The 15,945-nt window shown below is 40.1% G+C and overlaps 1 protein-coding gene across 3 annotated transcripts in view; it reads left to right on the plus strand.

The window, feature by feature from the left end:
* Positions 1–15,945, plus strand: part of MED12L (mediator complex subunit 12L) — a gene marked incomplete at both ends in the record, with an annotated part of 372,007 nt that overhangs the window by 49,353 nt on the left and 306,709 nt on the right. For all 3 annotated transcript variants that reach the window (XM_084232379.1, XM_084232380.1, XM_084232381.1), the window contains one exon: positions 14,178–14,347. In XM_084232379.1, the coding sequence (XP_084088505.1) occupies positions 14,178–14,347 (170 nt within the window). The remainder of the gene's footprint in view (positions 1–14,177; positions 14,348–15,945) is intronic.

The following is a 15,945-nucleotide window of genomic DNA, read 5'->3' on the forward strand; positions in this document are numbered from 1 at the left end:
CAGTACTTCTAAAGGGTTAGAAGAGTGCCCAGCACACTGTAAATGGCCAGGACCTATATATCCTCTTTATAGAAGGCTACAACTGTTACTAGAACTATTGCTATTACTAGTATTTATCTTTTGTGTATTGTGCTGGGGATATTACTGTAATCACTGTAACAGCTTGCAGTGTAGGACTTATCATTCCACTTTGTGTATGAGGGACCCTAAACCTCAGAAGTTGAGTAACTTACTGGCACAGATGGAGCTGGATTCTCACCGTGGCCCAGCTCCTGGAAGGTGCTTGCTCTTGCCTTCCTGCAGTGGCTTAGTGGTTGCTAGAAGATTTGCAGATTGTGATCTTGGCCCTTGGAGGCAAGAAACATCACCAGGGGAAAAATGTGCCAGCAGGGAACAGGCTTGTTGTACCTCTCCCTGTAGTGACCTCAGGGACCATGGCAACAGCCATTAGTCCTGAAAGTCACTGCAGGGGGAGGTGCAGCAGGTCCTCATTTGTTTTTAGAACGAAGTTGGTAAGCATATATGTTACCTATGAACAAGCTGATTTCTTTGATGTTCACTACTACTATGCTTTTAAAAAACATATATATATACTGGTCACAAGCTCAAAAAAAATTACACTCAGATTTTCACTCTCTTAAAGTGTGTCTGTTTGTCATTTATTTGCCAAATCCCTGACCACTCCACACAATCTCTCAACCCTGAGATGGCCTCATTGTCCACTACTGTACTGGTCTGTGACACAGGCTGCAGGTCCAGGGGCCATGAGCAGCATTGGTTCTCATGGTGCTCTGGGTTGCAGGCAGAGCATAGCAGAGTCCAGGGTACCATAGAAACAAGGGAGAGAAATGAGAAGCTCTAATTCTGTCTAGGAATTGTTGGGTATTCAGTATGGTGAGAAGTGACAAGACTTATCATGGGCATGAGGTCTATTTTGGGGGAGTACATAGATTAGAAGCTTAAAATGCTTTGTGGTTAAACTGCCCAGGGACCTGCTCCTTTTACCTCTGATTGTTTCCTCTATACCACCTCAGGTTTTGTGGGGATGGGAGTTTGAATTGGATGAGAGACAGTCCTTGGTAGATTATACTCTTGGAATCACTGTCCTTATTGCCCCCCAAATACAAAGAAGTAACAGCTACCTTTCTTGCACAGTGGGTGATTAATTTGTGACATATTCACTGAGCCATTTGGACTGCAAAAATAAACCCTGCTAAACACATAATTGACAGTCTGGTTTCTTATCTAAGCCAAGCAGCTTAATTTCAGTTTGAGTTCTTAAAGACATTGCCTACTCCCCAGGGACAAAATTGTAGTTTCAAGTCAAGATTGTCTCCAAACTTTCAGTGTTTCTTGTATATCATTTGTCATAAAGGAGCTATCTGCCTTGCCTATTACTGTGAAAACAACCATGAAGGCTGCACAGAAGTGACTGTATAAACTTAATTTAAATCTATGCACTAATTAGGCATGAAAAATAGTTTTGTTTTTTTTAAAAGATTTATTTATTTATTTATTTATTTATACAACCACTGGGTACAGTCAGAAGCTCAGTAGGGTGAGAGAATTCACCAGAGCCAGAGTGGGGAGCAGAGCAGGCAGAAGGACCAAAGTACACTGCTGAGGGGAGCAGCAGGCGGCAGAAGAGGTCTGCGCGCCATGTGGGACCCTTGCTGGTGGCCGGGGATGGAACTGGTGCTGCAGAGACTGCAGGCAGCTTCGCAGCCTAGTGCTCAACCGCTGCACCACTGGGGAGGCCTGAAAAATAGTTTTTAATTGGCACCTCACCAAACAGATAACTGGTTATCTGTTAAAAACCATTTTCTAATAGAAGGAACAGGAATCTATGTCATAATACTTTGGCACCTACAACTACCTTTCCTTAGCCGTCATCTGAAAGTTTTAGCATCCATTGGTGAAACAAGTTGAAATAGTTATTTCCCTGAGAATGACTAGATTTTGGCATTCTTCTGCAAAATGTACTTTTCCTCATAAATGCTGATAAATAAAATTTCTTTTTAAAAAGGCAGAGTAAATGATAAATTCTCTTCTCTTTTGATTATCAGCATTTGGAGTAAGAATTGGTATAATTGCACCGTAGTAATGAAAATGTTTCCTTATTTAAAAAAATATTTTTTTCATTATTAAAATGAGCTCATGGATTTTTATTCAGTATTTTATAGTCATTTATATTCATTTTGTCATTCATATTGTCCTAACATTGGCCAAAGGAAGATGCTTCAAACTCTTGGTATCTTTTTGACAAGACAGCATTTGTCTTACAGCATATCCTTGCTATAGAAAAATGTCCTAAGCTCACTTTGCACTTTTTATGACTCAGAGTTGCAATTAGCCATTTCTGGAAGGAACCTACTTCTTTCTAGTGGAGATGGTATTTAGAAAGCAAGACCTGGATGCCAAAGGTGCTTGTTGTTACTAGGATATCATGACATTAGTGTCACTGGATGATGGAGACATAGCTGGTATGGCGTGTGTGTGTAGGCATGCCATGGTTTCTGTTCCCATTTCCAGTTATTCTTTAGTGTTTTCATTTAACAGTAAAGACATTTTTTGTTGATTTCTTCAGTTTTCTGCTTAATCTCTTTATTCCACAAGTGAATGATTTTTAGCAATACAAATACAGTTACTTGTTTTCCCCTGCTGCTGCAAACATACTATGTTCAGAATTAAATATGGTGGAAGGTAAAAGAGCCCAATATTCCATCATCTTTCAAAGTAGGAAACCAAGAGATAATGCTTAAAATCAAAAAATAGGACTGAGAGCATGTTATTTGTAGTTAAAGAGATAAACAAGAAACACAGTAGATTAAAGAGTTGAAAATAATTGCCTTTGGAGAATGGGAACCAAGGGGTTTGTGGAGTGTGGGCTGTTATTCCACAGTAAGTCATATGTAGAACTATTTGTACTCCAAGACAAATGCAAATGTAGCTTGTATAACATGTGTAAACAAAAGGTTAGTTAAAACTAGTCTCAGTACCAAATTATTACCCTCTCTTTTAGTCGATCTTCATATCTTTTTGGGAAGAATCTTTCTGTTGAAAATGTGCTTTCTAAAAAATGATTTGAAGGAGGTTCAGGGAAAGCATCATAATTTTAGTTATTCTTTGATAATATTACAATAGATTACTAAGTCAACTACCTGTATCTTGGTTTCTTAATAAAAATGAAGTAGGTGTTTGTAAAAATTAGAAGACTTTTAATATTTTTCTGGTTGTTAGTTCTCACATTACTGAACATGAAAAGTTTCCTGACTTACATAGATTAAAAAAAAAAAACAACAGTTATGGTCAACATAAAATTTATCATCTTACCCATTGTAGGTGTTCATTAGTAGGTTTAACTATATGCATATTTTTTGTGCAACATATCTATAATTTTTTCATGTTGGAAAACTGAAACTCTATATGTATTCAATAAGTCCTCTTTTCTACCAGCTCCTGGCAACTATCACTGTACTTTTCTGATTTACAGAAAATCTACAGTTCTAATCGAGTCTCATATGCTGCAGTTATACGCCATTCCTCATTATTGTGTAAATGGGAGCATAATTCAACTTTTTCCAGAGTAAAAATAATATAGCCTGCAGCATATCAGAATGTTGGTGTGTGATGGTGAGTGTGTGTGTGTGTGTGTGTGTACATATGTATGTGTATGACTAGCTAAGTTTTTGGTGAAATCAAAGGTTCTGTCTGCCCATGATTGCTTTCAAATTCCTTAGACAAATTAATTCTGTGAATATTGTATTTCACTTGGGTAAGGAGTGATTTAGTTAAAGGTTTATTAAGATTCTATGCATTGAAGTAGGTGCTATGAAGAAATTCATCTTCCAGTGTGTTCTCTCCCTTTCAGGGGCTACCACTTTTTTGTTTGTGTATGCAAACAAAATGCAAACATAGAGCAGAACAACAGCCACTGTATCTCTGGCTGTAATCATGTAGGAATCTGTGGGGAGACTGGGAAAGTTAAGGAAAGTTTTCTGATACAGTGAAATGAACTGGGCTTTAAATCTAGCCTTTAAGGAAAAATTGGGGATATTTTATTTATTGTTTTATTTTTTTTAACCTTAAAAAGTATTTGTCTTAAATTAGTTAACCATCTTTCTTCTGGGCAACTGAGAGCAAATGAGTTGGGTTTATAATTCTGTTGTGTGTACTGTACTTGCTTCATTCTTTCATGCTATCATTTCTTCAGGTCTTGTTAGTTTGGGTGAATTACTTAAGATTTAAAAAAATGAGTAATTGATATCCATAGTAGAAAACACACACTGTTGAGAAGTGGGGTTAGTAAGTCTCCTCACCTTCCTTCATTCCACCTTCTCCCAGATCCCCATAACACTCTTCAGAAGCAATCGCTGGTATCAGCTACTTGTGTATCTTCTGAGATGCATTTTCATGTTGTCTTTAGTGTGTGCTTTTATCTTCCTTTAAGGACATTGGTGCTTGTTCCATACTGTGCCTGTAGTGGCCTTGTTCTTGTCAAGAACTCTAACCTTTTATTGCCTTCTAAAAGCTGGATCTTTCCTTTTTTGCAATTTGTACTGGAATGTTAATTCCATGATGAATAGAAAGCTTTTTTAAAATAGAAAGTAAGGTGCAGAGTAATTTCAGACAAAGTGTATATAATTTTCCAAGTAAAGCCCTTGGAATAAAGTGACTGTAACCCCCCTTTTTCACTCACTGTTATTTGGGGGTCAAGGAATCATAGGATGTACAGACGGTGACAGTCTGTCACAGTTGGAATGTCTTTGTGAGAATAACATAGCTAAAGTGAATAAATTTGATTAAGTGACTATATCACACATTGCCTTTGGTCTTCAGCAAGATAGAATAGGATGAGTTCTGGAAGAGAAGATAATGGGGAGAAAGGGCATACAGTGATTTGGTCTGCATAAAGTATAGTCATTTTTAAGTTTAGAGCTTTTTGGTCCAGTTATTGTACAGTTATCTGGCCATTTAATGTCTGGAGTGTTTGTATTTGTGTGCTAATGCAAAATTTTTACCTATATAAATTTTGTTTAGCTACTTACAAACTTTATAGCAACTGCATTTATTACTTAAGTAGTAAACACATGGCTTTTCCCCCACTTTTATTGTAGAAACTTTATTCAGACCTCAACTAATGATGGAATTAAATTCCAGTGCAAAGTGTAAGAAGAAATTGTGGGATTATTTTTATTGTTGTTGTTCTGCAAATGATAGGGTCCTTTCACTCTGGAGCAGAAACTGGAGAGGCATGAGGGTAATAAATGTCTGGTATCATAATTCAGTTAGCTTTGATACCTCTTGTGGGGCTGTAGCAAATACTTCTCATTGGCACTGCTCCTGTTTCCCCTCTATCTCCCAAATCCTTCCTTCCTTTCCAACATGAGCTTTCCTTGTCTCCCATCTTGACCTTCGCACCCAGGCCTGGCTATAGGAGCACGAGGAGGTGAGGGCTCCACACAGGGAGCAGCTCTGTGGGCTCCACGTGAGGCTGCTGCCCTGACGGCACTTTCTTTCTAGGGCTGGCAGACTCTGTGGCTTGGTTGCAGAAGGGGAAGGCTGCCTATGGAGTTAATTAAATGTAGTGGCTTAATATTTGTAAAAATGATGTCCCGGTTATTCTATGATAGGAATCTCCCTGACCAAAGCTGAGGTTCACTTAGGTGTGTACAGAAGTGTGAAAACATTTGAGAAACTTATGATAATTATGTCATTCATTTCAAACCTCTCTCATGCCCTGGGGTTTGGGGGGGTGAGCCTGTAATGACAGGTATTCAACATGCACCTTCATGAGGAGGAAACCCCCTGAACTACTTGCATCAAGAAGTTGGTGGTGTGTTGATATGTTGAATAAGAAATTCTGTTTTAGGGACTAAAATTGGATTCTGTGGTTGCCAAGAGCCTGAACTTCAGACACATGTATAGTTTTGATAGGGAAAAAGGACAACTGGAAAGAAAAAAAAAGAACAAACCTCAATGCAACAGTTAATGTGTCTGCAGCAGAATAGAAACAAGGCTTGGAACCTGGCAATGGGAAGGACAAACCTACCAAACTGATGTGCTCCTGAGGTGTTGGCTTCCACTGGCAGCTGAGTGGAGGAAATGTGCACTTGGGTGTTTTCTGCCGCCTCTGGACAGTCCTGCTCCTGCCAGCATATCGTCGTCTTCATCCTCCTGTGGTTTCCTTGTTGGCCCCCTTTCCTCTGTTGGCCATTCTGGTCTCTTTTTACTCTGAAGTCCTTGTGTGGAATCTCTCACACACTTGTGCAGTTATTTAGATCTGTTTATAGCTTGCCTTATAATGGCCCTATCTTTTTGGGTATTATCCCTCCTTTGACTCCACTATTTGCTCTGTGGGCATAGTGCCCCTTGCTCATAGTGGGAGGGCAGACCTTTGCCTCTCTTTCTGGACTTCCTTCTCCACCCCCACCATTTTCTTAACCTTCAAAAAGAAACAGATTGTCACTCTCCCTTGGCTGTCTGCTCACACCCATCCAAACACCTGTACAGATGTACCGGTGGCAGCAAGTCCTCCCCTGTCTTCCCTGCCTGGACCATTCTGTGAGCTCCAGATCACCTGAGCTTGCTTCCTGCCCATCTGTGGGGCTCCTGTCTGTGCCACCCTAATAAATCATTAAGTTTGCTTTCTCCCAAGCCTGCGCTTTGGCTACTCACAGTTATAAGCATATCTTACTTAGTTTTCAGAATAACCCTATTAGCCCCGTTTTATAGACAGATGGCTGAGGCACCAGAGACTGAGCGATTTGCCCTACTCCAGAGCAGGCAAGTGCAGGGGCCCAGGCCTGGAAGCAGGGTGCCTGACTCCAGACCCTGCGCTCTTGGCCATCACAGTAGTGAGCACCTGCTCTGGGCTTGGAGGAGGACAGGGGGCCCATTCATGCACAGCCGGTATCCCTCCTCTGCACAACAAATCCACCTGTCCCTGGGACTGTTTCTGCTGGTACTTCACTTGCCAGAACCACACTCTGAGTTTGGTTCCCTCCAGTCATCTCCTCAACTGGACTTTGCAGTCAATTTCCATTTGTTTGCTCCACAACTCCCTGAGTCTTAATTTACATATCTGATCTTGTCATTCCTTTGCTTAAAATGTTTCAGTGGCTTTTAATTATTTGTGATAAGACCAAACCCCATACCTTGTCAGTGACCGGGTCAGAGACTTCTTGGCTGCTGGTTGTAAATGGAGATTTCTGGAACCTACTGCAGACCTGTGGAGTGAACGTCTCTGGAGTGGGAGCCAGAGCTGTATGTTTACGCCCTCTGGTGGTTATTTTGTGCAGTAGCCTGTGAGGACCTCTGGTCTGGGTTACCTTCCCATCCTTCCTCATGACTCTTTTTTTTTTAATTTTATTATTGTTTTTATTATTTAAATTTTATTTTTATATTCCCCATACAATTACAACCCCCTTATTTTGACCCCAATCCCTCCTTTCCCCGCCCCCCACCCCACATAGTGTGTCTCTGGTTCATAGCTGTTTGTTGATTTTGATATTTTCTTTCTTATAGTTATTCTTTTTCCTGGTCCCTTATTTAAATTTTCTAGATTCCTGCTATGAGTGAGACCATCCAGTATTTTTCTTTTTCTTTCTGGCTTATTTCGCTGAGCATGATCCCTTCCAGCACCATCCATGTTGCTGCAAATTGCATGTGTTTATCTTTTTTGAATGCTGAGTAATATTCCGTGGTGTATATGTACCACATCTTCTTGATCCAGTCATCTATTTTTGGGCATTTGGGTTGTTTCCAAAGCTTAGCTATTGTAAATAGTGCTGCTATAAACATGGGGGTGCAGGTGCTCTTTGGAATTGATGTTTCTGTGTCCTTTGGGAACATACCTAGGAGTCTTCCTCATGACTCTTTATCTTCCCTTTATCTTGCTCTCGCACATTCTCTTTCAGGCTGTGGAGCTTCCTTATACCTGCCCCCTGCTGCTTCTGTTTTCCCTGCCTCATCAGAACACTTACCTCATTGTTGTCAGTATCCCTGGGTGTCTTCCTACCTTTGGGATGAATTGCCTCAGGTTGGGGCTGCTTACTCCTCACCTTTGTGGCTCGGACCCCGCTAGAGCTTCTGGCCCACAGTAGGCATTTAATGTTTGCTGCTAAATGCACATGGTTTTTATTTTATCTTGAGTTGTCGCCGTGATCTCCAAGTAATTATTAATTTCAATAAATAAAACTAGAGAGAAACATCCAGTTAAAAACAGTATATTAAAATTACTCATCCAGATAAAAACTGGTACTCTGCATTTGCACTAAGTAGGAGTCTGCGACAGGTAATTCTGTGTTCACGGACAACTTTGTAAAATTATATAATAGCGTTATTGAGCTATGATTCACATGCTTTACAATTTATTCAGAGTATGCCTTTTAGTGGTGTTCAGTGTATTCACAGAGTTGTGAAACCATCCCCACATTTTAGGGTATTTTCATCACCCATTTCCTCTCAATCCTTCTTAGCCCCAGGCAATTAAAATAGTCCCATAGATGAGCCAATTCTGGACATTTCATATAAATGAAATCACATGACATATACTCCTTTGAAACTGGTTTCTTTCATTTAGCATCATAATTTCAAGGTCTATCCATGTTGTGGTATAGATCAGTAATTCACTCCCTCTTCTGACGTGGTAACACATTGTGTGGCAAGTAACACATTTTATTTATCCATTCATCAGTTGGTAGACATTTGGGTTGCTCTCACTTTTTAATCATGCTCAACAATCATTTGTTTGCATTTGACTACATTTTTCTTGTGTATGTCACTAGTTACGGAATTGCTGGGTTTTAAGGAACACCAGACTGGTTTCCACGTTGATTGCACCATTTTACATTCCCATCAACAAAGGATGAGGACTCTTATTTTTATACATCTTCACCACCACTTGTTATTATCTATCTTTCTGTTTATAACTGTTCCTAGTGGTAAGTGTCCATTGTGGTTTTGATTTGCATTTTCCTGGTTGGTGAATGATATTGAGCATTGAGCATTTTTGTATATGTATTTACCAGCCATTTGTCTTCTTTGGAGAAGTGTTTGTTCAGATTCTTTGTCCATTTTAAAGAATGGCTTACCTTTCTATTTTTGGATTATGATAGTTCATTATATTTTCAAGATTCAAGTCTCTTATCTGATGATGTGATTTGCAAATATTGTCCCCAGTGTGTGGGTTGTCTTTTTACTTTATCAGTATCTGTTCACGCCTTCAATCAAAGAAGATTTTTAACAACAGAAAAATGATGAGTCATTTATGGTGGAAAATCTTTCAGTCTTTCTTATTGAGTGTTCAGAAATTGAATGTGAAACATCATCTTTGTACTGGAAGTTTTTTTCCCTATTGAGTCTGCTTGAAAGTCAGGCTGGTTAAATCTACTACATCCTGCAGATTTGAGAGCCATGCTGTTCCAGAGGAGAGGCAAGAACTTTTTATTGTTGCCTCAGGAAGAATTTATGAGGGTACAGATTGTTCCATCAAGGAGCCCATTACCTTTGATTTAAAGTCTGTATCAAGCATCCCACCTGAAACTTATGTGCCTAGTCTCTGGACTTGGTGGGAATTTAAAAAAATACATATTTCTTTTGCATTTATTTTGCATAGTGGGTGATTAAAGGAAAGAATGTAGCTTGGGAAATGAGCCTACATAAAATTAAATGATGTATATTTATTTTTACTGTAAACTTATTGAAAGGAATGATAAGTTCAGTATCAGGATGGGCTTTTTGTGGCATGTTGATCAGCCGATGCTCATAGTGGTATTGGTTGTAATAAATTCTGAGTGTTGTAGAGCAGGAATTTGGAATTTTCCCTATAGTGGTATTTGAAACATTCTAGTGATGAGCTTAACCAATAAAGTGAAGTGTCTATGTGAAGATTTGAGAGTCAGAGTAATTGGGGAAGTACTTTATATAGTAGTTACTTTGGGAGAACTCTGGAGGGTTGATTCAAGTCACTACTTAGAAATTGAGAGTTACAGTATTATGGGAATGGAGGAAGTGGAGAAAATTCTAAGTCAGAGAAGAGAGGGAGATCCCCTCTAGGTGGTGGGATGGGGTCCAGAGACTAGAGTGGGCTAGTGACATTTGATGTCATATTTTAATTGTGTCCTAAACAATTTCCACCATAAGTATAGGTGAGCAGAGAAAGTATTGTAGGTGGAGAGAGCGTCATAGCTTCTGAGTTAGAGGGAAAGCCGCTTGAGCTAGCAGAGCTGTGGTGATAGATAGTATTTGAAGTTGTTTTAATTCCTAACTGAGGAGTTTGGCCTTAATTCATAAGGATTGTGGATCCATTGATGGTTTTTGAACCACGATACTGACATTTAATGATTCCACAAATACATTTCCAGAACACTGTATGAGGTACTGGCAGCTCAGCGGAGGCACAGGCAGGGTCTCAGATCGGTGACAGACGTCTGTTTTGACAGTCAAGGTCTGTTAGTTTCTTTTCTAAAATGTTTTCATCACACTAATGTTGATGCTAGTTGCCACTTGCTAATCATTTCTGCATCCACCTAATTCTGACATATATCTTGTTAATCCCTCTTGTACAGATAAAGACACTGAGATTTAGCCAAGGCTGGCTTTCTTGCACTAGGTCACGTGACTGAGCAGCAGGGATGGGATTCGAACCCAGGGCCCATCTATTTTAAGCTTATTCTGCCAATACCAGCAAATGCTGCCTGTGTTACCTGCTGACCTCACTGTCAGGCCACCTTTTCTGGAAGCCTGGCTGCTTTTAGCATGTTCTTTATTTGCTGCCAGGCCATGTGTTTCTACTCCACTGAATTCCCAGTTGTCTTTTCAATGTGGCAGGTAATCCAGGCCTAGGAACTTAACATAACTGGCATAGCAGTGCTCTTGCCCATCATGCTTATTAATTTACATAGTATTTTTATGTCTTTTTTGTTCATTGCTTTATCTGTGTGACCTTTAGTAAACATACAGTGCCTGCATCTGAAAAATATGGTGTGAAATGCATGACCTCTGGAACCCCTTCTACTTAGGGGGTTGGGCATTAACACAGAAGGAATGGTGGTTCAGGGATTCTTGGGCATTTGGGAGAGCATTGTCTAAATTCTTTTCAATTCTGATCCCTGGTGTTACTTGCAGTTACAGTCAACATTCATGAACTTTATGAAATAGGCTTCATGGCCCTTAAGTGCTTCTTAGCATCAGGATGCTGCCAGCATGGTCATAACCTCTGAGTTGTTTGAATTTAGAACTGCTCCACTTTCAGAGTAGCCTCTTTGGTCACTCTGCATATTTTCTACTTTTGATTCTTCCCTAGCCATCTTTTTTTTTTTGTCCCCCCACACTGGCCCCTATTTTAGACCAACTAATCGAGAACATGGTGGTTGGGGCCCAAGGCTTGGCATTTGTTGAGCGTGTCCCTTTGGACTCACTATGCCTCAGGTTGAGGACCTGTCCGGCTACTGCTTCCTACATTGCTCCCTGTAATCACCAATCCTGAGCCTGAGTGTTGCCAGTGAATCCTAATGATCGTAATACTATTGGCCATTTAATTTCTGTTTTCAATTGTTTAAAAACATTTTTGTATGCATCTTAATTGTTTTTACTGATCTACTTTCCCAGATCTCTGAGTCTATCTGATTGATAGGATAACTTAATGTCAGTTAAATACCATTAAAAGTTAAAATAGACTATTGGGAGAGCTACATTTAGGTTCCACTTAGGTTCTAAAAGGATTCCATATTGTGAAATGGTGTAGTCAGCTTTTTATCTTTTACTTATTTATTTTTTTATAGAGGCATGTTTTATTTTATTATTTATTTATTTGTTTGTTTGTTTTGTTTATACATGCACTGGGTACAGTCAGAAGTGCGGGAGGGTGAGAGAATTCACCAGAGCCAGAGCCGGGAGCAGAGCAGGCAGAAGGACCGAAGTACACTGCTGAGGGGAGCAGCGGGCGGCAGGAGAGGTCTGCACGCCATGTGGGACCCTCCTCCTGTGGCCGGGGAGCAGCCGGGGATCGAACCGGCGCCGCAGAGGCCGCAGGCAGCTTCGCAACCCAGCGCTCAACTGCTGTGCCACCAGAAAGGCCCAGCTATTTATCTTTTAAAGACATGTTTATATGAACAATTGAAGCATACATAAAGGAAAAAAAAGACTGAAAAGATGTTTTAAAATATCTGGTGACTACTAGAGACAGAATTCCATTTTTTTCCTTCTGTTTTCGTATCTACATTATAAATTTTCTACATTGAACATATATTCTGTATTTTCAAAAATAGTCTGATAAAGAAAATATACCCTACACAGAGGAGGGTTGTGTGAATATGTTATTTTTATCTCTTGAGGCTAAAATATTCTGTGGGGAGATAATGAGAATAGTACCATACTGACAGTGAGTTAATAACAAGCTTGTCACAAAAAGCTAGGATTTGGATCCTTGTAATTTTTGGTTTTGCTTATTATAGCTAAGCTAAGCTCATCTCATTCAATGGTTGGCATTCTGATTGAACAAATGAATGTCGTTACTCTGTAGCCCATAACAGGGGCTCCAGATAACATTGATAATCTACTGTTTTATTTTTAATGTCAGTGAGTTAATTTTTATGATAATGATTATTGGTGGTGTTTTCTGAAAAACTGTTATACTATGCACAGAATGTTGACCTAGTATTTGTTTATCTTTTTGCAGTGACTTATTCCTGGAGTTGAACACATGCATTTTAATTTTAATTTTAAATAAGACACAATTAAAAGAAGTGGTTTAGAGCAAAACTTAACAGTAGTTATCTCTAGGTACTGTTGTCAAGTGTTTTTTAACAGTACTTAAAAAATAAAAACAAAGCACTCAATTCCTAACACGTTTAGTTTTTTACTCTTACTTTTGTCAAAATAGCTTCCTTTAAAAATAAGGAGGTGGGAGGACCTATTGCTGAATTAATGGGAAAATGGCATTATGTGGTAATGATTCAGTAGGATGGTTTCTTCTGAAATGCTGTTTTGCTAATCCTTGGGGAAATTTGGCTGTGAGCGTGCAATTATTACATTTTTTATCCACAGAATGGGCTAAAGTTGGCATCATATCCCTCATGGTTGCCAGAGGCAACACACTGATTTAATTTGTGCCCCTGTGGAAGGCATTTTTGAATTTTAGTGATATTTAAAATCTAATTTTTCCAGTTCCTTCCCAGTTTCCTACCTTTTGTTGCTCACTATTGTGAAAAGGTTCTGAGGTGTCTTGTTTTGGTTGAGGAGAGTAAGAACATTGAAGGTCCAGTTGGTTGTCCAGAGGGCAGCCACTAGTATCCCTGTCAAATCCTTGGGGAGAGTGGAGGACACTAGGGGCCAGGTGGCATTGAATGCCATGCATTGTCGCACCTCTTTTCCCCCCCTTTTTTGCATAGAAGAACTGGGGTGTAGGCCAGAGGTGTGGGGTGGTGGAGTGAGAAGATTCACCAGAGACAGAGTGGGGAGCAAAACAGGCTGAAATGCACTGCGAAGGGGAGCAGCAGGCAAGAGAGGAGAGGTCTGCTGGGCCATATATGGGTTAGCTCCCTGGCCAGGGATGAACTCAGGCTGTGGAGGTGATAACACGGAGCTTAACCCCTAGGCCACCAGGGAGGGCTGTCATAGCATCTCTTAATTAGGCATGTTTAAAACATGATTTGGGGCCTGAAAACATACCATAAGATGGTTGTGTTTGGGGGATTATAAATTCTTTTGGTATAGACTTGAGATTTCTTGAAGGACTCACCTCCATCATTCCATTTCCTGCTTGTGCCTTTGATAGTTTTGTTATGCACTCTGTTGTTTAATACAGAGGGTTGTTTGACAGGAAGCATCCCCAGATGCTAATTAATGCACTAATTCTTATGTGGCATTTCCACCTCCCATTTTAAGAGTCACAGAGGCATAAGGGCAGGGCCAATTGATCTAACCAATACCTGGCTAGTGTTTCTTGTGGCTGTGCAGGGCAGTCCATGTCACTCTAGTGTTATGCAGTAAGTACTGAGGGCTTCGGGGTGGGCATGCTCTTCTAAACTGCATGCAAAAGCCATTTTTATGTAGTAGATGTTTGTTCTATTAGCACATCTTTACAATAATCAGAGAGGGGGACAGAAAGTTAATTCTTCCACCTGTCATTGCCCAGAAATGCAATTTTTTTTTGTTTGTTTTTTTCAATGCAGAGTGGACACAAATATCTACCAGATATCTTCGAGAGCAGCTGGCAAAGATTTCTGACTTTTACCACATGGCTTCCAGCACAGGTGACGGCCCTATTCCTGTGCCTCCAGATGTGGAGCAAGCCATCAGGCAGTGGGAGTACAATGAAAAGCTGGCCTTTCATATGTTCCAGGTAACCTTTCCAAGAAATCCAAGACTGAACAGCGTTCTTTTTTAAAAAGATAGCAAATTCCTTATAGTCTAGTTTTCTTAGGGTTAAATTGTATCTTTATGTAAAGCAATACATTAAAAAAAAAACAATATGACATTTCTTACATTGACTTGTGTTCCAGGTAACACATTTGCACTGTGATGACAGATTCTCATTATACATATTGATCTCCAGCTTTCAATGATGTCAACTCTTTTTTTTTTTTTTAAGATTTATTTATTTATTTATACAAGCACTGGGTACAGTCAGAAGCGCAGGAGGGCGAGAGAATTCACCAGAACCAGAGCGGGGAACAGACAGGCAGACCGACGACATACACCGCTGAGGGGAGCAGTGGGTGGCAGGAGAAGTCTGCGTGCCATGTGGGACCCTTGCCGGTGGCCCGGGATCGAACTGGCACTGCAGAGGCTGCAGGCAGCTTCGCAACCCAGCGCTCAACTGCTGCGCCACCACGGGAGGCCCTGATGTCAACTTTTAATGTCATTAATTTCTTTGTAATTGTGCTATTAAATTTCTTTTAGTTTTTATTTTGCAAAAACTGGAGTATTTAGTAAAAAAAAACAGCTTTTATTGATGCCTTCTGTCTCATAGCACATCTCCTTTAGGGTTTTGCTATTCAGAGGCAAGATCATTTAAAGTTCATTCAACTGCCATTCCAAGTGCAGTTGAGTGGTAAGAGCTTTGAGGACTGATTGGACACTCATCCAGACAAACCAATGTAATGGCCAGCAGAGGACGCTGGTACTGTTATAGGCCTACTTAATCCTGGTCTGTGGAAGAAGTGTCTTCAGCTGAAGTTGTATTGTTATATTGCTGGTATAGACTTTCACTACCTGCTATCTTGATCAAAGAGGAAGGGGATAGAAGAGATGTGTGGTTTGGGCCTCCCTGGTGAAGCAAGGGGTTAAGACGCCACCTGTGAAGCTATCCACAGCCACTGCAGTATGAGTTCGATCTCCGGCCAGGGAGCAACCCACATGGTGCAGTGGACCTCTCCTAACTTGCCCTGCTGCTCCCCTCAGCAGTGTATTTCAGTAGATCTGCCTGTTCTGTTCCCCACTCTTGTCTCTGGTGAATCCTCTCACCCCCTCACAGTTCTGGCCTGTACCCCAGTTCTTGTATGCATAAATAAATAAATCTTTAAAAAAAAAAACAGAAAAGATGTGTGATTTATAAATTTCCCCCTTAGAGCAGATGGTAAATGACTTTCTGAGAGCTCAAATGAGGAAGAAGCATGGTCCTTTTGGGAAGTAGCATTACTTTAAGTCAATAAAACCAACTCTTACAAATTCTACTTCTATTTAGTAGAGAACAACTTCAGTACCTATTCTAATCTCTTATCTGACTTCTTGGAGCTAAGGATTGAGCCTGCACCTTTGTTTTTTGAAGTATTACTTTATGTATTGGGAACACTGAAATAACTCTCTTTTTCAAAAAAGCAGTTAGGGCTTAAACTGATGAATCCAATTGACATATTAATGTTAAAACTTTAAATCTCATTATATTTTCACTTGTCATGTTCTGGAAAGTGATACTAACCTAGATAGATACATGTGCAG

This window comes from Talpa europaea (genome assembly GCF_964194135.1).
Source record: "Talpa europaea genome assembly, chromosome: 4".
Taxonomy (NCBI): domain Eukaryota; kingdom Metazoa; phylum Chordata; class Mammalia; order Eulipotyphla; family Talpidae; genus Talpa; species Talpa europaea.